Source organism: Callorhinchus milii, unplaced genomic scaffold (assembly GCF_018977255.1).
Source record: "Callorhinchus milii isolate IMCB2004 unplaced genomic scaffold, IMCB_Cmil_1.0 Scaffold18, whole genome shotgun sequence".
In the NCBI taxonomy this organism is placed as follows: domain Eukaryota; kingdom Metazoa; phylum Chordata; class Chondrichthyes; order Chimaeriformes; family Callorhinchidae; genus Callorhinchus; species Callorhinchus milii.
In genome coordinates, this window is record NW_024704759.1 from 12172329 (window position 1) to 12196597 (window position 24269).

Here is a 24269-nt window from a genome sequence, read left to right on the forward strand (position 1 = left end):
CCTTCCCAAAAAGGGTAGTTTGGATGTTAAGGGAGTAGGGAGAGAAAATAGAGCAGATGATGACAATGTTTCTGAGATTTGTATTTTCCCCCAAAAAATGTCTGGTCAATTTATCTTTATCCATACTGTGACCCGTTATTGTTCGAATGGTGTTTGCAAAATGTAAAGCTTCAAGCATAGGAATCTGGGAAAAGTGAGTGCCAAACTATCGATTTGCCAACTTAATCTGCCCTCGGGGTCTCCTTTCATTATTCAGTTAAGTCAGTTAACCAACTCAGTTCATAACTTTTCTCATTGGTGAAGTAGTATTTGAATTCAGACTTCATCTAAGAGGGATGAATTGCCAGATTGTAGGCTGCACTGGAGCCATTTTTTAGATAGTTTGAAATATGAAAAGTACAGGAGATTTTCAAAAAGTATTATTTTACAAAGTAACATTAACAACAACAAGATTCCATTTATAGAGCGCCTTTCACGTCAGGAGGACGTCCCAAGGCGCTGTACAGTTGGGTCAGGACCCGAGCAGGGGGTAAATGGTCAGGGTGAGGGGAGGGAAGAGAGGGAGCGAGGATTGGGTAGAGGGTCGAGAGGGGAGCTGAAGGCTCGGTCAAAGAGAAAGGTCTTGAGACCGGCCTTGAAGGAGGAAAGGGAGGAAGCGGCGAAGGCACTGGGGGATGGAGTTCCAGAGCCTCGGGGCTGAGAGGCTGAAGGCCCGGCCACCGATGGTAGGGCGGTTGGGGCGGGGGATGTGGAGCAGACCGGAGCCAGAGGAACGGAGGGTACGGGCAGGTAGGTAGGGGGATAGTAGGTCAGAGAGGTAGGAGGGAGCGAGGCCGTGAATGGCCTTGTAGGTGAGGATGAGGATCTTGAAATCGATCCTCTGGGGGATGGGGAGCCAGTAGAGGCGAGCGAGCCAAAATGCCAAAATGAGGTTTATCCACATTCCTAAAGCAGTGTAAAATAGCAGCTACAGAGCCATTGCTTAGAACCAACAAAAACAACAACAAAATTACATTTATAGAGCGCCTTTCACGTCGGGAGGACGTCACAAACCAGTGAAAATGCTGAGCATTTCTTACTAGAGAACCATTTTGACCTTGTGTGTCACTGTCCTCTAAATTCACAAGTGTTCTACAAAATACTATGCTTAGCATATTTTTCTACGCAGCACTATTCCCTCTTGTCGTGTATTCGTTTCTAAGCATTCTCACCATTGTCATGGAGTAATGCTCTGTTCATTCATCCCGTATCAATGCTTCCTTGTCATCTGGATTATGAAGTGTTTTTGACTCAGTATTGAAATGGAAAACCTCATTCTCTACCTGGCCCCAGGCAACATGTTAAAATGCTGGTCTGACTGAGGAGGGGAACTGAAAAACAAGTCAACTATAAATGAAACCACTATATTCTCCAGTAGGTGTGTTACGGTTTGCTGTTTGATGAGGCTAATTTGTGATTTTGTCTTGGTACTAGGAATCTGGTGTTGTCATACCACCTCCTATCAATGCTAAATTTTCCCATATTCTGCAGAAGGATGCTTTTTTGGTATTCCGATCACTCTGTAAGCTCTCCATGAAGCCTTTGAGTGATGGTCCTCCAGATCCAAAGTAAGTGAACGCCAAATCAGACATTGTGAAATTTTTAGCTCGTAGTTCAATCGTGAGTGGTTTGCGGAGACCTATCTAATGCATTGTATCAAACCTTGACAAATCCTTTGAAGTTGTTTGACTAATTCATATGTTGCTAAAATGTTCCAGAATAGATTTCCAGGAGTGTGTAATATAGGCAACAGTAGCCCCAATGTTGGCACCAAGCGAACTCCATACCAGTGATCATGGATTGAGCTAAAACATTTACAGTGATGCATAATTTGAGAGTTGATAGGAACCTGTATAATTTTAGAAAATGCTAAATTAGTCTGTAAAACATGCACTTCTCTTTATGTGGGGCAGCGATATGTTGTAATAATTATATCAACTGCTTTGTGTTCCAGATCCCATGAGCTGCGGTCAAAGATCGTTTCTCTACAGCTGCTCTTGTCAGTTCTGCAAAGTGCTGGTCCCATCTTCAAAACCAATGAAATGTTTATCAATGCAATTAAGCAGTACCTTTGTGTAGCATTGTCCAAAAATGGTGTCTCAAGTGTGCCAGATGTGTTTGAGCTTTCACTTGCTATTTTTCTTACACTTCTCTCACACTTCAAGATTCACTTAAAGATGCAAATTGAGGTATGATTTTCTATCTTTTAAGCTGTATGTGAACAAATGGCTATCATGGACATGTACAATGCTTATTGTAAATCTCAATCTAGGCTCCAAATACAGTAAGCTATTAATCTAAATTATATATTTCTAATTATTGTAAGCACTGTTAGTACAACCAAAAGAATTAGAGTTCTAAGTTTTAAAAGGTTCTGAATCTATGCAGCACAGTGTTTAGATATGGATTTGCATCCACATTTCTTCACACAGAACGATCTTACTTTAAGTGAAAGGCTATGGAGAGAAATCAAACAGAGTTCAGTATAATCGTGCAGTAGATGCTGTAGCATTACTGCTGTAATGTCGCTTGAATAACTAGTAAATACTTGGCTTTGACATAATACGGAAAACTATAGATCTCAGTTATGTTAAATAAAATGTTTTTGAATACAATCAATTAATTTTTGGTTTTAGAATGTTAAGTGTAATTTACATTTTAACAGGTTTTCTTCAAAGAGATTTTCCTGAATATTTTAGAGACATCTACAAGTTCCTTTGAGCACAAGTGGATGGTCATTCAGACTCTGACCAGGATTTGTGCAGGTATTGTCCCATTATAATGTGATTCACCACTTAGAGTAAGTAGTGTTTTATGACTAAATTGTTGACATCAACTTATGTTCTACTTTTCTATCTATTGTGGCATCCAAATAGGGATACACTCCTGACTTTGCAATTCCATTTGAAATCTGCAAAGATCCAATCATTTCTAAAATATTAGGTATGTGGGCATTACCCTTTCTGCCTACATAATGGGATTTAAAAAAAAAAGTTTGTGGAATATTTACTTGAACTGTATCCACAAATCAACCACAAATGACTTGGGAAAAGAACAAAAAGGAAGCAAGCAGGAAACTTCCTCTGTGACTGCATGCAGTCTTTCAAGCTCTTAAGTAGCTATCATAACATGTAACAAAAGCTTTATTTTGAAAGAGATATTAATTCTGTTTGTTGAATTCTTATATGCATTTCAGATGCTCAGTGTGTAGTGGATATTTATGTGAATTATGACTGTGATTTAAATGCTGCAAATATATTTGAAAGACTTGTGAACGACCTGTCGAAAATTGCCCAAGGACGGAGTGGTCAGGAATTGGGAATGACTCCTCTGCAGGTAATTGAGGCTTGTAAATTATCAAGAGTACAGTGTTGAGAATGTACTATATTGACAACTTATTTTCATGAAGCAGAGGTTATAGTTTAAAGTGCAAAATTGCCTGACACATGAACTCTGGGCTCAGTTTCTCTGCCTCATTCTCTTTTCCACAAAAGTTTTTGAGAGCATTATTTGATATTGACACATTTAAAAATAAACTATCAGATTTCATTCTAAATTTGATGGCTCTTTCAGAGAGCTTGCAGGCACAGTAAGATGAATGGCCTCTTTCTATGCTGAAAAATTCTTCGGAAAGCCGACTTTATCTTATTACTTTAATATATTCTCTCCTAAATATCTACATTTATCTTTGTTAGGAATGAAACTGAGTACGTTTTCAACAAATTGTGTAATAATAATAATCCTTGCATTTGATATAGCGCTTTTCACGTCTTCTTGACGTCCCAAAGAGCTTCACAGAATATACTGTAAAGTGAATTGACTGTATATTTGTGGGCGAACGCGGCAGCCAATTGCGCACAGCAATGTCCCACAAACAGTCGTAGATTGAAAATGACCAATTTATTATTATTTTGGTTTTGGAGGGATTATTATTAGGCGTGTGGAGTAAGGAAACTTGTCCAAGGTTTCGCCCTGCCTGGAATTGAACTCTGGTCTCTTGCTTGCAAAGCGAGTGCTCTAACCACTGAGCTACAGGACTCCATAGCTCAGTTCTATTCATGGAAATATAAATCATTTTTTTGCAAATCTGAATTAATTGCTTAATTCATTTAATCCTGGGTCTATGTTGATGAGATCTTCATTCTTCAATAACATTTCCATTTTGTTTGTTGCCTTTTTATTCTACCAAGTTATAACTCACTGAACCTTTTTTTGGTGAAGAGGAAGTCGTCCTCTCTATTTTCCTGTACCTCCGAACAGGTGTTAGCAAAGTGTTGTTATCAGATGTCTAGAAGAAGTAACCTAGCTGATCTTGTGGGGTTTTGTGAGATGCATAAGGAAGGGGATTATGTTTAAAAGAACTATTTTTTATTTAGTACTTGTATCTAGATGAGATAAAGCTGTTTTTTCTGGTTTGCAGGAGCTGAGCCTCAGGAAGAAAGGACTGGAATGTCTGGTTTCCATCCTGAAGTGCATGGTCGAATGGAGTAAAGATTTATATGTAAATCCAAATCTTCAGACCAACTTAGGTGAGATAGTAAAGTGTATGCTACTGTTTAATCATTATCTGTTATGTAAAACTGACAGACTGAATCTAACATTCATTAATTATGCTTTCAAATAATGTACATCTTTGCAGTTTTTACTCAGAACATTTACAGGTACTAAATACATCTTTAAACTTTATGTCAACTCACTCTATAATCCAACTGAACCGTTTTATTAAACAAACGTGCAGGTCAGGAGAAGCCATCTGAGCAAGATAACAGTGAAAACAAACATGTAGAAGCTGCTCGCAGACGTGGGAGTACAAATTCCATGGACTCCACTGTCTCCTCTGGAGTGGGGAGCATCAGTGTTCAGACATCTGCTGCAGATGATCCTGAACAATATGAAGTCCTGAAACAACAGAAGGATATCATAGAACAAGGAATAGATTTGTGAGTTTTAAAGTCTTGATGCACGAGATTATTTATAGTTAACAATAGGCTAAGTGTTGGATCCTTTATTTTTATGAAGCTATTTATGTTAAATCCATATATACAGTGCAATACCTTTATGCTATTAAGTATTACACATTGAGCCTGTGAGCTTAACAAAATTGCTATAAAAAAATCAACTCCAGTCATTTTTCTTACAGAATAACTTTTCCTGTGTCATTTATGGGAACTGCATACAGTTGAGATGACAAATAGTGTGATGAATACTTTTTCGAGGATTAGAATTTTTTCATAAAAGGTGCCTGGTGATTCGCAGAAGCATAAAATCTTAATTTATATGAAAAAAGGAGACTAGGTAATAAGGTTGCTAGCCTGGAAAACCGGTTTATAAAATTGCTATTTATCTAATGTAGAATGAGCTGTGAACATTTGCACTGAATGAATTCATTGAAATGTATAATTAGTTATTCTAAGATGCCGGGAATTGGGTCAATATTGCATTTAGCTTTCCATGCCACGATCTGTAGATACATCAACAACATGCACCACAAGGGTGCTTTTTGTGGTCAAAGATAATGACATTATCTTTCAATTACTCTTGCTGGTTTTTGGCTTTGCTCATTGCTTTTGGAATAACTCTTGAGATCTGCAGTGTTTATTTTGGGTAGCCAGTATTCACGATTTTACAAATAAACATTCTCGTAAATGTTGGATTTAGGTTCAACAAGAAACCAAAGAGAGGTGTACTATACTTGCAAGAACAAGGAATGTTGGGTATAACTGCTGAAGATATTGCAAAGTTTTTTCACCAAGAAGGAAGATTAGATTCAGTAAGTTTTTTTGCATTTTAATAAATTGAGAATTGCATATTCTGTGACAAAATCCCACTAACAGCATTTCACAACTTACTGAAAGTCCATCAAGTTGCCTCATTGGGTGCACATTTCCTAACATTCTTTCGTTTTCCAACAATAAATAGCATTTATTGCATTTTGCTTCAATCTTTCAATTGCGATCCTTCAATCGTAAAATGATGTTCTGACGTCTTGGGACGTCCTCCCGACGTGAAAGGCGCTCAATAAATGGAATCTTGTTGTTGTTGTCCACCAATTCAGTTTTGCTAGGGTAAAGGCCATTGATATAACTTTCCTAAAGTTATAATATTGGCAGGTTACGAGGTTGGGATTAGAGTAAATAGTTTCAACAGCAAGTTGCTAATGCTGAATTGTCCTGCGTTTCGTATATATTCTTCCATTGACCCGTGAACATTTAACGTTTGGAGATTCTGTCCATTTCTAATGATTTCCGCATTAGACATAAGTAAAAGGTCCTAATTGTATCGTTCTACAGACTCAAGTGGGTGAGTTCCTAGGAGAGAACACCAAGTTTAATAAAGAGGTGATGTACACTTATGTAGACCAGATGGATTACTGTGAAAAGGATTTTGTGTCAGCACTTCGTATGTTTCTCGAGGGCTTTCGCCTTCCTGGAGAAGCACAGAAAATTGATCGGCTCATGGAAAAATTTGCTGCTAGATATTTGGAGTGCAATCAAAGGTAATTTTCTTTTCTTAAAAAAGTAAATAGAGCTTAAATCAATTTTTGAATGACTTTTTTTTAAAAAAGTAAGCTTTGTTGTTTTCTGCCCTTTTTTAAAGTCATGTTTTAATTTATTTTTGCAGACAAACACTATTTGCAAGTGCTGATACAGCTTATGTTCTGGCCTACTCTATCATAATGCTAACAACAGATCTTCATAGCCCCCAGGTAAGATACTCCAGAAATAAATATCATGATCTGGGTATTCAAATTTCTATATTCATATCTCTTGAAGCTTTTAAGAGATATGGATTAACTCATTTAAATTATGGGTGTGAACCAATGTGCAAATGATTTAATAGTTTGAAGTCTAAGAGAGAAAAACTTCTATATTGTCTGTCTACACACCACAAATGAATTGAATACTTTTCTCTTGTTCCCCATGCCTGGAACATCAGGAAATTCAACACACAACTCATCTTAACCACTCTTTGGGGAGTTATTTACTACTATTAAATATTGGGGAGGAAAAAGGACAGGCACCAATGTAAAATTGCTTTTACTAGAACGACTGCCATAGTTTCTGTTCAATGCCAGGGAATAGCAAATGGTGTTATTCTTAAATTATTTCTTAGTTATTGTGGACTATAGCGAAGTACATCACAATGGCAATGTGTATTGAATGTGTTGCATTACTTTTTTCTAAGTCATTTATTATGTAACGAGCAGGTAAAGAACAAAATGACTAAAGAACAGTACATTAAAATGAATCGTGGGATCAATGACAGCAAAGATCTACCAGAAGAATACCTATCAACCATATATAATGAGATTGCAGGAAAGAAAATTGCCATGAAGGAGACAAAAGAACATTCAATTACACCGAAATCCACCAAACCGAGTGAGTTAATCATGTTTACTTCAGCAGTTTCAAAAGATCTGATTAAAGAATGGGCACTCTTAATAATATATTAATAATACATAATGTGGTATCTATCTATTGATCGATCGTGCTTGCATTTTGGTAAAGCTCCAACAATTGATGTCCGAATACTTTTGGACAATCTCAGAAGGCCTGTTTATAATCTGTGTTGGGCATCAAATTGTGCTGCTGCAGATCTGTAGTCAATATAATTATAGTTGCCATGAAATACCAGTCTGGATCTATTTTGAGTTTCAAAGTTGAGATTCTTTTTATATGAAAATGTGTGCAGAATATTTTTCATCTTATTTACTGCCTGACATCTGATTTCTGATTGATCAACAGTGCTGAATGTTTTTCATGTTTCAGCAGTTGTTTTCTGTAAGAAAGTATGAAGTTTTAGCTGTTTTAATCCTGATTTTAACAGAAAGTATTCCGAATTTCTTGGTCATGTTCCTCCTGCTAACTCTTAACAACTCACAAAAATTGCTGCAGCTTCCCCTGTACTTAATGGGCAACCTTATGTGCAGCATCAGTATTAGTCTCGAGGTGCAAAATCTGGTTTTGCTGTGACTTGTAATTTCTTATAGCCACGTTTATCTGAATATAGTTAACAAAACCATCAATATTCACTTGTAGAAATACCCAACGAAAATGTAAGTATTAACAATAGATTGGTCGATCAATCCACGACTGTTTGTGGGGCACTGCTGTGCACAATTGGCTACCGCGTTTCGCCTGCAAAATATACAGTAATATACTACACTTTACATTTTTTCTGTGAAGAGCTTTGGGACGTCTCAAAGACGTGATAAAGCGCTGTATGAAATCCAAAGATTATTATTATTATTAACTTAACCACTCTTTTGACTTGTAGGCGTAGCCAGTGAGAAGCAGCGGAGACTCCTGTACAATCTAGAGATGGAGCAAATGGCAAAAACTGCCAAGGCCTTGATGGAAGCAGTGAGTCATGCACAGGCCCCATTTACCAGTGCAACGCATCTTGAGCACGTCAGACCAATGTTTAAAGTAAGTTCTTTGTGATTAAAGGCTACATATTGGGTTCGATTCCCGGCAGGGCAAAATGTTGGGCAAGTTTCCTTACTCCACACGTTTCTGTTTACCTAACAGTAAGTAGGAACCCGGTTGTTAGTCGATTGGTGGATCCCTTTTCCGATGGTAATAATTTCTCCCAACAAAAAGTAATAAATCGGTCACTTCAATCCGACTGTTTGTAGGACACTGCTGTGTGCAATTGGCTGCCATGTTTCTCCCACAAAATATAGTCAATTCACTTTGCAGTATATTCTGTGAAGCGCTTTGAGACGTCTCGAAGATGTGATAAGGCATTATATCAAATGCAAGAATTATTATTTTATTATTACATTTCACTTTACAGCTAGCATGGACACCTTTATTAGCAGCATTCAGTGTTGGCTTGCAAGACTGTGATGATCCAGAGGTGGCCTTTCTCTGTCTCGAAGGCATTCGATGCGCAATTAGGATAGCCTGCATTTTTGGTATGCAGGTATGTATTTAAATACTCAGTTTGCAGTACGCATGTGAATATTGGATTAGTTACAATTTTGTACTCTTTCCTTCCACAGACTGCTTGAAGGGATAGAGGTGATACACTAATCAGTGAATGTTTTTAATTTTAAAATAAACCAATACTTTGGTGCATTATTCTTATTATTCCTAACCCTTTTGACCTTGTGACATTTTGACTCTCCAGCTAAGATACAGAGGTGATCAGCAGGGTTTCAGAGAGAACTAAAGTTCTTCACTCTGAAGGGGAAACACCCATCTGTGCTTCCTCAAATGGCCCAGCTGCAATTTAAAACCTGTGGTGAAGAAAATCACCACCACTGATGCATACTTTACAACTCTGTGTTACAACATGCTAGTTCGTCAATATCTTGCACCGCAAGACATTTCTTTCATTTACATTATAAGCTGGTAGTTTATTTAGTTTTTAAAACCTGCTATATTTCACGTGTTTCTTCTTGTGGATTTTTCAATCTTCAGAAGAGTAATTGATACAAGAAAGTAGTTGAAATGCAACCAGTTGAAGTACTGTTACAACTGTTGTAAATTTTGACGTGTAAAGGGTAAATTTAAACTTGCATCTAATTGTACATGATTGTAAATTAATCACTTGTAGTGTGATTATTGTTGATTAGATGCCTATCGTATGTTAGGCTCCATACTGACAATTGCTCTGGCACAAAAACGTTAATTACCCCAAACACAATTCTTCAATAAAATTGGAATACTATAAATTATGAAATAAAAACACCCAAAGTAATCTTAGAATGATTAAAACATCTTGAATGTCAATATATGCCGCTTTGTGCAGTTTTTAATTTCTACTATGCAGCTTATTTTACATTAAAATAAATTCTCATGAAATACTGTTTAAAATTTCCAGATCGAACGCGATGCCTATGTTCAGGCTCTTGCCCGGTTTACCTTATTGACAGCCAGCTCTGGCATCACAGAAATGAAACAAAAGAACATAGATACTATTAAGACTCTCATCACTGTGGCTCACACTGATGGCAACTACCTCGGCAATTCCTGGCATGAGGTAATTACGAGAATTACAAAGTAAATTCAGATTTCACTTATGGCATTTTCCTTACTGATATTAGCTCGTGAGTGAAATAGCTATTCCAAAACTTGAATTTATGCTCACTTTTTTTGCACCATGTAAATTGACATATTTAGGTTTCTGCACAGTAACATTGGTGACATGGGGACTAAGATGTATCATACTTAAGCGTGCAGTAAACAAGGCCTATTTTTATTGTAAAAATCCACTGTCGTACTTCTTAGTAACATGCCCATAATCTATTGTTGCATACGAAGAAAAAAATGCTTGTTTTGGATCTTGTGTGGATGACTACAAAAACTTAAAAGAATAATCCACCGTTCTTAATTGTTAACCAGATTTGCAATCTATTCTCCCTGGTTTTCAGATCCTGAAGTGCATTAGCCAGCTGGAGCTGGCACAACTGATAGGGACTGGAGTTAAGACTAAATACATTTCAGGTTCTCTACGCTCCAAAGAAGGATTTATTGGAAGTTCTCCATCGGGAGGGGAAGAATTTCTGGGACTAGGTAAAATAGACTTCATCACTAAGGTGTTCCACTGAATTATTTACATCTAAATAATGTGGTGAATCTTTTTTTTAATTTGAGATGAAGAAATTAGGCTGTGCTAAATTCTAGAGGCAGTTCAAATATTCATGTTTTATTTAATTTTAATCAGAAAGATGAACAGCTAATCATTTTAAAGCACTTAACTTTACATTTTCTATTTCTATGAACCATAATAGAAGGACTGAATGGGTTAAGAAGTTCTGTTCAGATTATTTGAAATGATTGTATTATGATTGTATTATGATTGTATTATGAAAAAATGTTTGGTGATGTTTTTGGTATGTATTTATATCTGTCCATTAATAGTCTTAAACTCACTTTCTTGCTTTTACATTTGATATACAATATGTGTACATATTTGATACACACTATATATATGCACTATTTTTAAGATGTCTTGTTTTAGCTTAAGAGCAATACTATTGCTAATTGCCTCGTGATGAAACTTTTTATAGAAACCAAGCTATATGCAATTTTCAAAGTGTAACGTATTTTTAGCATTGAACGTATTTAGAATACATTGAAGAAATGAACCTAAGGTTTTAAAAATCCATTGTAAACAGGAAATTGTCTTTTAAATTTAGGCACAAATTCTAGGAAGTGAGAAATAGTTAAAACATTTTTAAACTGCGTTACACTAATTTGCTCATTTAGAAATTTAGATACTTGATTGTTATTCAATAATTATGATAATAATCCTTGCATTTAATACAGCACCTTATCATGTCGTTGAAACGTCTCAAAGCACTTCACAAAAAAAATGTACTGGAAAGTGGATTGAATATGGTACAGTTTTGCAATGTATTTTCTGTATTCCAGGCAATTTTGGCAGTGTGGATAAAAAACAAATAGCCAGCATTCAGGAATCTGTAGGAGAAACCAGTTCACAGAGCGTGGTTGTTGCAGTCGATAGGTAATAAAAAAAACTTCTTAAATTATTCTGATTTGGGATTTTTGAATTATTTTAAAATGTTAACATCACATTCAATTGTATTTCTAACACTTAAGCTAAGTCAGCACCATATCATTCAATAAAATTCTTTTAAATTAACATTTCACGTTTTTTTAATGTGACCTAATTACTGTCCGGTTTATTGTAGCACAAATATTTTATAACAAAGCTTGTAAAATTGTCAGTAATGTTTATATTTTATTTCAGAATATTCACTGGATCAACACGGCTCGATGGAAATGCAATTGGTATGTTTCCGATGTACAGAATGTTTGCAAAGCATTACAATATACAAAGGATTGATTAAGCTCACCGAGACACTGACCCACGTAAAGGGTGCTATATAAATGCAAGTTTTTTTNATCGTCGTTGATCAGTGAAGGTAGATTTAGCTTTCTCTTTAAAATCTCCAGTTGATTTTGTACGTTGGCTGTGTGCGGTGTCTATGGATGAACTGGGGTCGTCTCACCATCCTCGCATGTTCAGTCTTCAAAAGATCGTGGAGATTTCGTACTACAACATGGGTCGAATCAGGCTTCAGTGGTCAAGAATCTGGGAAGTAATTGGCGACCATTTCAATAAGGTACAGTGGAGTTGACTTGCTCGTTGAAAATCGTTCTTTTGACTAGGGCCCAAAATTAATTTAGTTATTTGGCTCATAATTTAGATCAGTTAAACGTTACAAATTATATCTTTTTTTATAAATGTAAAAATGAGGAGATAGCTTGATTTGATACTTTTATTTTCAAATATTGACAATTGCGCTGTGTGAAATCAGAATTATTTGTGAGCAAATGTGTCTGTGCTCTGTCTGGTACAGGTTGGATGCAATCCAAATGAGGATGTTGCCATCTTTGCTGTTGATTCTCTGAGACAGCTATCGATGAAATTCTTGGAGAAAGGGGAGTTAGCAAACTTTCGGTTCCAAAAAGATTTCTTGAGACCATTTGAACATATTATGAAAAGGAACAGGTTCGTACTGCTTTGTAATTAAACTGAGTTTGAATCAGTGGTGAGGTAATTTAACCAATGTTTTTCAACGCCAGTGTTAAAGGATTCCTCAGCTTTACAGAATGCATCTATCTCCCTTGTTACATAAACTGTTTGGACGATCTTGAGTTTTGAAAAATAAATTGTAGTTTGCAAGAGTTTAAAATATTTCACTTCCATTTTAACTCTTTTTTGTTTCCTATATTTGTTGCAAATAGGAATTGTGATAATGGCACTAAAATCACCAGACCTGTCCTTTTTAAGGTTCAGAATGATCCCATTGACAAACCATTTGAGCAGGCAGAGGATGGAGGTGAAATGCCTAAACAGTACAAGATTCAATCGAATCATTCCTCTGTAGACAGTCTTTGTAGTCTGGTATCTGAGGGAAGCAGGTAGTCTGCAATCCAAAGGATTTCCAAACCACTTTTGATAACTGATCAACCAGCCGGATTGTCAAAGGGACAAGAAAGAACAGACCTATCAATGGAGCTAGAATTCTTTCCACTCAGTTCCTGTTAATCCTGCAACCCAATGTCCCAATGTTTTGGGTGGTCCTAGCTGGACAAGTAGCAGTAAAATACCCAGTGTTTACAATGTTAAGCTGAATGATTTTACAACAATAGCAACAAGAAGATTACATTTGTATAGCGCCTTTCACGTCGGGAGGATGTTAGCTGGATAAACTCCAGCAGTACCCCCATTGGACACTCTGAGGTCCCAAGCTGCACCTACAAACAGGGTGAATTCCTCTGGGGAGACGGTGCTCACTCTAAAGCAGATAAATAAAAACAACGATTCACAATTCCTACCCACCAAATTTCTCACAATAATCCCTCAATTCCTTCTCTCCAGAAATTGTAGTAAGGTTAAGTTTTTTTTTAATTCCATCACTGCTGTCTTACTTCTGAAATCCATTCCCTTTGTTTAAAAGATGTTTCATTACTCCCGATTTTCTCATTTTTAACCTGTAGCCTCTGTTGTTATATGAAACCTCTGGGTATAGTGCATTCGATAGCATTTTTATATAGGATAACTGTATTGCATTAATTGATACATTGATCTGTTGAAGTACCGGATGAAAAGACAAATGTGTATACTCATTTACTTTTTTAGATCACCAACAATTAAGGATATGGTCATTCGGTGCATTGCTCAGATGGTAAATTCACAGGCTTCAAATATTCGCTCAGGGTGGAAGAATATCTTCTCTGTGTTCCACCAGGCTGCCTCAGACCATGATGAGACTATAGTGGAGTTGGCTTTCCAGACTACAGGGCACATTATCTGTAAGTAAGCTCATAATCAAGTATTACCTTTTAATGTATAACATGTTTGAATACCTGAAAACTTACATTGAGAAAATATATCAGAAAAATCTTTTTTTGTTTTGACATGTTCAGAGTTCAATGTTAAAAAGTATCAATTACTATTTATATAGAATTGATATGGAAAGTCTGTGTCCAAATTTTAACTGTATGAACTATGCACAGAGATGTTGTGATCTGTATTCTTGGAAGTTCCTGAAATAGGTGCTTGTTTATCTCCTAGTGGATATTTTTAAGAAGCACTTTCCCGCAGCAATTGATTCATTTCAGGACGCAGTGAAATGTTTATCTGAGTTTGCTTGCAATGCTGCATTTCCTGACACCAGTATGGAGGCTATCCGACTCACTCGGCATTGTGCAACCTATGTCTCTGAGAGACCACAAGTGAGTTGATTCTTACCATTCTACATCCGGACCCCCAGTGAGATCTATTGATAAAGCCTTTAATGTCCATACTTTTGATGCGATTGGGATGGCTTGGTGGTTGAACTGGTTTGCAAGTATCAGTTAATGAAGGAGAAAATTCATCCAGGATTTCTGTTCCTGATAACCATCTAATGGAGATGAATTTCAATGTGGAGAAATGCGAGATATTGCTTTTTGGAAGAAAGAATGAGGGGAGGCAATACAGGCTAGATAATACAATCTTAAGGGCAGTGAAGGAACAAAGAGATCTAAGGGTTCAGGTAAATGAATCCTTGAACGTGGCAGGACAGGTAGATAAAGCTGGAAAAAGGGCATATGGGATACTAGGCTTTATAAATAGGGGCATAGAGTACAAGAGTCAGGAAGTTATGATTAACCCATATAAAACACTGGTTAGGCCTCAGTTAGAATACTGTGCCCAGTTCTGGGCACCAAACCATAGGAAGGATGTTAAGGCAATTGGAAAAGGTGCAGAGGAGATTTACAAGAATGGTACCAGGAATGAGGGACCTTGATGATGAGGAAAGGCTAAAGAGACTAGGATTATTCTTAATGGAGCAGAGAAGGTTACAAGGAGACCTAATAGAGGTCTTCAAAATCATGAGGGGATTTGATAAGTTATAAAGGGAAAAACTGTTTCCACTGGTGGGTGCGTCGGTGACTTGAGGTCACAGATTTAAAATAGTATCTAAATGAAGCAAAGGGGAGGTGAGAAGAAATGTTTTTCACGCAGCGAGTTGTTCGAATCTGGAACCCATTGCCTGAAAGGGCGGTGAAGGCCGATTCGATAACAACTTTTAAAAACGCGGTGGACGGGTATTTGAGGAGGACGTGTTTGCAGGGTTATGGGGAAAGGGCTGGGGAGTGGGATTGACATTACATTGCTCTTTTCAAAGAGCCGACACAGACTCGATGGGCCGAATGGCCTCTTTTTGTGCTGTACGATTCTATGATAATATCCGTTCATCTGTACCAACAAAATTCAGATTTAATCTCACAGTTTATTGAAACTTAGCTGGTCCAGATTGGCTGCTAAGTTTCCCTACTTAACATCAGCTTTAAAGTAATTATTTTGTTAAGCGCTTTGAGATGTTTTCATGTAAAAACAATGATGTTAAAAAAATTTGATTTTAAAATGTTTTTTATTAGGCACTAAAGGAATATACAAGTGATGACATGAATGTAGCTGCTGGAGACAGAGTGTGGGTACGGGGGTGGTTTCCAATTTTATTTGAGCTTTCCTGCATTATCAATAGATGCAAATTAGATGTCCGCACAAGGTAAGAAACATTCAAATGTTCTCAGCTTCTTCATTACAGAAAAACGAAGGAGATTTCAGATGCTTTTAATAATGTCTCTCATGTGTCTTGCAGAGGACTAACTGTGATGTTTGAAATCATGAAAAGCTACGGTGACACTTTTGAGAAGCACTGGTGGCAAGATCTCTTTCGAATTATCTTTCGAATATTTGATAACATGAAACTCCCTGAACAGCAAACCGAAGTAAGGCACAAGTGGACATGGTACCGGTATTAGTAGTGTTTCTTGGTGTCATACATCTGAAAGAGGAGGTGATGGGGATTATTTAGTCAGTCAGTCAGTAAATAGGTTCTGCATGAGCTTCAATAGTTCTGTACTATCTAAAACAAAGACATCACAGTTGTCAAATTCTCTCCCCACCCCCCTAATTATCTTCTCATTCTTTTTCTTTTCCGTTCCATCTTATTTTTTCCTATACAATTCACCAACAATCTTATCTATTTCCTTGAAATAACTTTTGAAACACTTGATGAATAGAATCAAATTTGTGAGGTGGAGATTTCTTCTGAATGCATGTCACTGTTTTGGGGAATTTTCAGTTTACTTTTAAGAATTTCAGAATTTTCAGGCTCCTTTAAACAAATTGTTGTTGGTTTTAGTTTACATACCATGGAAAAGTGAGCATGTTATTCGGCCAGATTTATCAATCTCTCTTATTGTGAATCTGTAATAATGACTGGAAATTATCGCTGAAATGTATTACTTCTATCTATATTTTATCCCAAACTTACTCTTATTGTTCAGTTGACAATTGTAGTATTTCTTATTTTCTGGTTTATTTAATAAAGATCAGTAACATGCAAACTCGTTATATTGTTCCAGGAATGGAAAATATTGTATAAATTGACCTTTTGTAGCAATTTCTATAGCAAACTGAACCTGAACATTTTTTTTGACTTGGTCAAAGTATAATATTTCAATTTCCTGTGTTAGATTTTTACAGTACCTTTGTCACAGTACATCTAAATGTCATGTCTGTTTCTGCTTTACAGAAGGTTGAGTGGATGACAACTACATGTAATCATGCACTTTATGCTATTTGTGATGTTTTTACACAATTCTATGATGTTTTAAATGAAGTACTACTGGAAGACATATTTGCTCAATTACACTGGTGTGTAGAACAAGGTAAATCTGTTTATTTAATCAAAATGCTATACAGTAATTGGAAAAATTTAAAATATGAATGCATCATATAAAAATTAGAAATTAACTCCTTAAAGTTGGGCATCTGAAGTTTCCTTCAAAGAAGTGTTGACTCAAACTTTTCATCCTTTAAACCCTAATCAAAGTATTGCAATTACTGTATGTGCTGACTGAATGAGATTTTGTTTAAATAGCTGGGTAAGGATTGAAGGCAATTGGTAAACTGATGCATTGAATCCTACAAATCAATTCAATTGAAAATGAAATGAATGCAGTTGCATTATTGTGCCTTCTACTTTTTCTGCCATTATTTTTTTCTTTCTCTTGCGTTGCTTTTAAAGACAATGAACAGCTGGCCCGATCCGGAACAAATTGTTTGGAGAATGTAGTCATATTGAATGGTCAAAAGTTCAGTCCTTTAGTCTGGGATAAAACTTGTTGCTGCATGCTGAACATCTTCAAGACCACTATTCCCAATGTGTAAGTTCAAGTTACCACCAATCTACCGTAACGCAGTAAATCTTCTGTGATTTTCCAAGGACTAAAGGTTTGGCCATATTTGTTTCCAGTATTGATGTAACTAAACCCCTGTGACTTTTAGCATAAGAACTTTACTCAGTCTCTTTTCAAAGATGCATTAAATGATGGCTTTATATAAGTTGGCAGTGAATTAAACTTGAAGTCGACTTTTAAAACAAAATGATTTGTTGTTACAGCTTGTTAACATGGCGGCCAGTAAGTTTGGAAGAAGAGACTGGAGAGAAGACTTCGGTAAGTCTTCTACAGTGGAAAAGGTTTTTAAAAAAAATTGGCTTTCTAAAGAGCATGTTGTAATGTGCTGGTGTACTTTGATTTTTCATAGGACATGGATGTTGACCGTCAATCAATCTGTAGTACAGAGCGAAACCTCTCAGAAAAAGGTCAGAGTCAGTTCAGTCAGATATCAAACACGAGTGATGAGGCACGGAAGAATAGATCAAATACAAGTAAGGCTTGTGCTTTTATGAAAAGATTCCATGTTTTTTGTTTACAGTGCAGATTCTATGACAACTTTAATCCCAGAAAGGCTGATGCTCTTGAAACAATTGTGATCAACCTTACAAATTCCCAACAGGGTGTTGTAAATTAACGATAGAAAGGATAATCCCACGTTGATCACTGATTCTTTTGTTTACCAGAAATAATTGAACAGAAGCTGTTTGCTGCCCTTCTCATCAAGTGTGTTGTACAGTTGGAACTCATCCAAACAATAGACAATATAGTGTTCTTCCCTACAACGAGCAAAAAGGAGGATGCTGAAACCATGGCAGCTGCCCAGGTAAAATTGCTACTGCTTGTAAATAAATAATAATAATCTTTGCATTTGGTATAGCTCATTTCACTTCGAGAGGACATCCCAAAATGCTTCACAGAATTTACTGTGAAGTAAAGTGACTGTATTTTGTGGGTGAACCCTGCAAACTTATCTGGACTATGATGTACAGTATTATCATTGCTGTCATTGGTATAATTAGAAGAAAATTCCAGTCATATTCGGTTTATTAAAGATATTCAATGCTCATTTGGCTAGTGTTGCTATTACTCAAAAAATCCATGAAATTAATGCTTTGACTATTTTATGTGCAGAGGGATTCGATAGATGCCGAGATTCACATAGATACTGAAGATCAAGGAATGTACCGTTACATGACTTCTCAGCAACTCTTCAAGCTGTTGGATTGTCTGCTGGAGTCGCACTCCTTTGCAAAGGCTTTCAATTCAAACAATGAACAGAGGACTACCCTCTGGAGAGCAGGTGAGTTATTTAGTGAGGATAACGGGGTGAATGGTAACTCTTTCACTAGTCTGCATTTTACTCGGATTTGAATAAGTTGTACTAAACAATAGCAAGTTGGGTATTCTTTTAAAGTAGTTGATTTACTTACATTAGAGAGCAGCAATGTTTAATGTAAATTGTGTTTCAAGGAGCCATGTCACATAGAGACTTTGAATTGACCCAAATACAAGGTGCATGTGTTTTACTGCAGGGTTTAAGGGCAAATCCAAGCCTAATCTCTTGAAACAGGAAACAAGCAGCCTCGCCTGTTGTCTGCGGATACTCTTCCGTATGTACAATGATGACAATCGCCAGGATTCTTGGGACAATATACAACAACGACTACTGAAGTATGTGAATATCTTTGAAGTAGATGTGCATAATAGTGTTAGGTCAGTAGTATTCAGAGGAGCAAGCTAAGAGGCCCTCTGCTGTCAGCTTGTGCCATTACATACATAGTCGGCTATACATTGAATTAATAATAATAATAATCCTTGCATTTGATATATATTGAAATATGTATCTGGATGTTGAATCTTGCTCATTGGTATAGATACCAATAGAGTTCAGTGATTTCAGGTATGCTGTTTTTCTGTAAGCATTGAATTAAAACCCAGTATTACGTGGAGGTTCAATGATACCCCAACCTATACATCTGATGGGAAACTAATTCTAAATGTAACTCAAGGTCATTATACATAGGTTGCATTGGGATTGATACACAACTTGATTTTCACTTGAATGGTTTATAACCTCTGACCTATCAGCCCTTGTATTGGCCTTTATTTGTATAGTCTGATTATTTTCTGCAAAGTATTAACTGACATAATGCCTTGTATCTTCACATCTTGTATCAATATAATTCGTTATTTTTTATTTATCGTCCACCTGTACTGTGCAGAGCAGCTACATCCTAATGGAGAAGAAACTTTAAGAGCTTTCAAAATGTACTTTAAGGATTAAGGTGATCATTTAATATCAAAACACTTGTCATAGCCACCTTATAATTTGTTAATTAGAATTTGTTTTTTCTCCTCAGTGTTTGCAGCGAAGCTCTTGCTTACTTCATCACTCTGACTTCTGAAAGTCACCGTGAAGCTTGGACTAACCTGTTATTACTCTTCCTAACAAAGACTCTTAAAATCAGTGATGAAAAGGTATGTAACTTCTCTTTTTAATATATATTGTGTAGCTCATCAGCGAATAAAGGTAATTTTGCAGATAAATATTGTAAGCCTTTCTCAACAATATTGCTTAAACTAATTTTAAAGGTAAGCTGCCTTACCAATAAAGTGTAGTGATTTAACAACAAAAAAAATGAAAAATGTTGTTCTGACATATTAGTCAGGACTGAAAAGGGTTAATTTTGACAATTGTTTTGATTCTATTAATTTACATTGCAATTCATGTGTCTTTTGTTTTTCCCTTCAAGTTTAAAATCCATGTTTCAAAGTACTATCCATACTTGTGCGAAATGGTGCAGTTTGACCTGATTCCTGAACTGCGAGCAGTTTTGCGCAAGTTCTTTCTACGTATTGGCATAGTGTTTCAGATCTACAATTCAGAGGAGCAGCCACATGAAGATAATACATAACAAAAAGTCAAATGTCTTTCTTCATCTCTCCATGAATGAATGTCTTGGAGGTTACCCATGTAAAGTCAATGAAAATAATTAATTCTAGAGCTATTTTTGAAATATTAATCAGGGTTTCCTGAATAAGTGATCTGTACTCTTCTATATGTAAAAGGGGTCTTTGTGAGTCACACGTCCCGAATCCCACTGTAACTTACAATCCCCGTTTGTATTTTTATTTGCTTTTAAAGAATATTTGCAACGGTTTCCTTTTGCACCCGCAACCAAATTTGTTTTTCTCTTAGAAAACGAGTAAATCATTTCAGGGATTCTGGGTTTCTGTACTACGTGTCTGCACTTAAGGGAATTACACATTCTTAAACAGCATAAGTTTCAGGTAAACGTGTGGCTTGATGCTGTGTTCAGTGTAAAATGGAGTACTTAATCCCACAAAGGAGTTGATGCATTGTAAGGTTTCAGTGCTTGTAAATGGATGAGAAGTTTTAAGATGACAGATATATAGCTATAAAAACTGGAATTGGGTTGTGACACTGATGGAAAGCACACAATAGAATGTTAATTGTGAGAATGATTGTAAATGAAAATTGCAGATAACTTAAACTAATATGATCATATAAAATTGACATTTTTGAGTTCATAATTTCTGAATATACAGAGTTCAAATTTGTGAGGGAATAACGGCTTTTTTTTGTCTCATTTCTAGTTCTTGCATTGCTACAGTAGAGCCCACTTATTATCAGATGCAATTCGGCCCACAAATTATGACAAATTCGTAAATACTGCAATAAATTCAGTCTAATAAATTTCTAAGTAGAGCTGATTCGAATTCAAGATCATCATCCTCACCTTACAAGGCCATTCACGGCCTTACTCCCTCCTACCTCTCCGATCTACTATCCCCCTACCTACCTGCCCGTACCCTCCGTTCCTCTGGCTCCGGTCTGCTCCACATCCCCGCCCCAACCGCCCTACCATCGGTGGTCGGGCCTTCAGCCTCTCAGCCCCGAGGCTCTGGAACTCCATCCTCCAGTGCCTTCGCCGCTTCCTCCCTTTCCTCCTTCAAGGCCGGTCTCAAGACCTTTCTCTTTGACCGAGCCTTCAGCTCCCCTCTCGACTCTCTACCCCCTCCTCGCTCCTTCCCTTCCCCTGACCATTTCCCCCCTGCTCGGGTCCTGACCCAACTGTCCAGCGCCTTGGGACGTCCTCCCGACTTGAAAGGCGCTCCATAAATGGTATCTTGTTGTTGTTGGTTCTGAAGTTGGCGACATTAAAACACGTTAAACTTGGTCGTGCAAACAAGATGTAAGTTTTTTGGGGAAATGTAGAAAGTGGATTTTTATGTTTGTTACTGCACAGGGCTGATCTTAGATGCCCTGTCAAGGAGAGAGACAAGCAGAAATTAGGTACTTCTCTAAAGAACAGTGATCACTGGAGGTTTCACAGTTGGATCACTCTATTGCATCTCTTGAGTTCTCTGCTATGAAAGAGATTGACACGTCTTTTGTGATTTGCTTTCGGTTTTGTACAGGGAATAGTGCAAACAATGGGAAAGAAAATGAAAAAGAGGGGCTAATAATAAAGGGAGATAGAATACCTGAAAAGGGCATGGTAAATATTTTCTTGTCTCACTATACACTATTTAAAGATCTTTAATGGTTAACGTTTAGGAGGGGAGGTGAAATTCAAAGTAATTTAGTTAATTGACTTTTGTTGATCAAAACTGAGTTTCAAATATTGTGTTAAATTCATATGATTTGGAATTCTCTCTTTTAATCTTGGAAGGCAAATTACAATGATAGCAAGTTATATTGATGATGATATATATATATATTTATCATCAATATAACTTGCTATCTATATATATATATATGTTGAGGTGAATGGAAACGATGTGATCTTATTGAGATGGTAAAGTGATTTCAAAGTATGAATGAAGCCTAATCATATTTTTAACTGGCAGATTTTTAGTACACCTAAACATGAGGTTACAGTCTTGTAGTTACTTCAGACTGTTTAGGTTTTTTAAGCAAATGGGTTAAGTTTATTGGATGGGGATAATCAATTGTGGATCTGTATTTTTGCTGAAACCCATTGTGCTCTGTATTGATGTGTAATCTACACACTAAAGGATTAATAATTGTCATGCAATCACTGAAAGTTTATCAAGTCCTAAGTGTCGGTTGATTACTGGGAAATAGGTTCTGTACATTAAATTATGAGAGAATTTAAATTGTACAAAAATGACACCAATCAAACAATATTTTCATCATTATGATAATAAGTGAGCCCTGCTGTGTTTGCATATCTGAGAGCTGTCTTTCTGTGCACTTTTTTGTTCTACAAATACTGTACCAAATAAAGCAAAAATAAATAGGTTGTGTAACAGCCTCAACATCTGCATAAAATGAAGACTTAATATTAATTTTCACATTATGCACTATAAGTACCAAATAGCTCTTGTATTTGCTAATCTTCAGTCATTGCAGGTACTTGTTTGTGCCATGCGGATACTGATAATACATTTACTGATTTTTTTCATAAATTGTTGATTTAATTAGAATTTAAATATTGGTTAAAATTGCAATGGATACATTTATAATTCAGAAACAACTTTTTCCAATTTGCCAATTGAGGAAGATAATGGTAACCAATAATAATAAGTCCTAGACTACAAAGGCACTGTAAGGCATCTTACTTTATTCACCCCTGCCCCCAGGTGAAAAGCAAATGATTTTGTTTTCATGTGTTCCATGAAAAGCAATTATCTAGGAAGCTGTATGCCTGAGTGTTTACATTTGTGCTAGTAGAGTTAGCTTCCCGATGCTGACTTGGAAACAGTAGTGCAATGTATTGCTTCCATTATCCATGCGAGACTGCCTCCAGGAAGAGGTGTCATCATACTCATAAAACTTCAATTTAACCGTTGACAGTGCAAATCCTTTTATATATTAAAAAATAAAACTGCTGCATTACTTGTCCTCAACCAATATCGCTGCACACAACTTTAGAGCAAGGGGCTTGTTGGGAGCTGTTTGAAAACAGGAAACCTAGTGTTTTTAGCCCTCTATTTAGCCTGGAGGGCATAGAGGGACTGTACTGTCCCTGATTGTCTGATTTCAGCACCAGGGATTGAACCTGGGACCATCCCAGCACACCAAGAGACCAAGAGGTGCATTTACCCACAGCCATCTTTTTGACAAAATTATTTCAAGAAATCTGATTTTGAAACTCTCAATGCACGGCTAAGTATCAAACTAATCTCTCATTTACCGAACTGTAGACAAAAATGTTAGGCCGCTGGGGTTCTATACCAAATGGATGCAAGAATTGTCATAAAATGTATTCTAATAATCTGTCTTGGTTTAGTCTATATGCATATCCAAACATATGAAGTTAATACAAAAAAGTAGAATGTCTTGTTTATCCCACCAGTAAGACAGTACACTTCAGTTTAGGGAAATGCATTGTCCATTTTACAAACTAACCGAATCCTGAAACAATTGAACTGATGTGATTTTTGATTTATCCAAATTGCTCAATTCTAATCCATTTTCAATGTAATAATTGGGAAATTTCTGTGCAGGATGTTATGTTTACATATTTAAATTTGACAACATAATGGCCAATGTAAAAGTGAATTACTCATAGGAGGGTTTTATGAATGAACAATGTATTAATGTGAAGTGCATTTAAAAATACTAGTAATTTAAAAGCATTCCTTGCCACTGTGGATGTATAAATATTTTGGAGAAAGATTATATAAGAAATAACTATTGTAAAGGTTTTTTTATGTCAAAAGTATTCTGTACAATGCTGATTATCTTCTTCCAATCAGTCAATAAATCAAAAAAGGTTTTACACCTTCCGATTTGCTTTCTTTGCTTTTATCATTGGGAGTTCAGCGTTAATGTTCACTCGATGCTGGAAATTCTACCCGAACGTAAGGGCATCGCTTCCTATTTTTGAAGGGGGCCGTGGGATCCTCGACCATCTTTCCCGGACGCAGGTTGACGGAACTACGCGCTCTCAGTCCTAATTCGGGCGCTCGAACCACAAGGAGATAACCCTCGGGGACAAGTGACGTTCGGGGTGG

The 24269-nt window shown here is 36.6% G+C and overlaps 1 protein-coding gene across 2 annotated transcripts in view; it reads left to right on the forward strand.

Moving 5' to 3' along the window:
* LOC103190569 (brefeldin A-inhibited guanine nucleotide-exchange protein 2) overlaps window positions 1-20681 on the forward strand; it is a 28719-nt gene extending 8038 nt beyond the window's left edge. Inside the window, exons 9-39 of one of the 2 annotated variants that reach the window (XM_007911397.2) lie at window positions 1474-1607; window positions 1994-2228; window positions 2705-2804; window positions 3236-3375; window positions 4460-4568; window positions 4778-4979; window positions 5698-5809; window positions 6330-6535; window positions 6661-6745; window positions 7247-7418; window positions 8317-8468; window positions 8839-8967; window positions 9871-10029; window positions 10421-10562; window positions 11424-11517; window positions 11764-11804; window positions 11970-12139; window positions 12377-12528; window positions 13663-13835; window positions 14098-14258; window positions 15450-15580; window positions 15674-15803; window positions 16613-16748; window positions 17108-17246; window positions 17483-17537; window positions 17629-17752; window positions 17945-18084; window positions 18393-18561; window positions 18794-18932; window positions 19622-19739; window positions 20015-20681. In XM_007911397.2, the coding sequence (XP_007909588.2) occupies window positions 1474-1607; window positions 1994-2228; window positions 2705-2804; window positions 3236-3375; window positions 4460-4568; window positions 4778-4979; window positions 5698-5809; window positions 6330-6535; window positions 6661-6745; window positions 7247-7418; window positions 8317-8468; window positions 8839-8967; window positions 9871-10029; window positions 10421-10562; window positions 11424-11517; window positions 11764-11804; window positions 11970-12139; window positions 12377-12528; window positions 13663-13835; window positions 14098-14258; window positions 15450-15580; window positions 15674-15803; window positions 16613-16748; window positions 17108-17246; window positions 17483-17537; window positions 17629-17752; window positions 17945-18084; window positions 18393-18561; window positions 18794-18932; window positions 19622-19739; window positions 20015-20176 (4311 nt within the window). In that variant the 3' untranslated portion in view covers window positions 20177-20681. The remainder of the gene's footprint in view (window positions 1-1473; window positions 1608-1993; window positions 2229-2704; window positions 2805-3235; window positions 3376-4459; window positions 4569-4777; window positions 4980-5697; window positions 5810-6329; window positions 6536-6660; window positions 6746-7246; window positions 7419-8316; window positions 8469-8838; window positions 8968-9870; window positions 10030-10420; window positions 10563-11423; window positions 11518-11763; window positions 11805-11969; window positions 12140-12376; window positions 12529-13662; window positions 13836-14097; window positions 14259-15449; window positions 15581-15673; window positions 15804-16612; window positions 16749-17107; window positions 17247-17482; window positions 17538-17628; window positions 17753-17944; window positions 18085-18392; window positions 18562-18793; window positions 18933-19621; window positions 19740-20014) is intronic. The other variant, XM_007911406.2, reaches the window with a different exon arrangement.
* Window positions 20682-24269: the final 3588 nt, after the last annotated feature.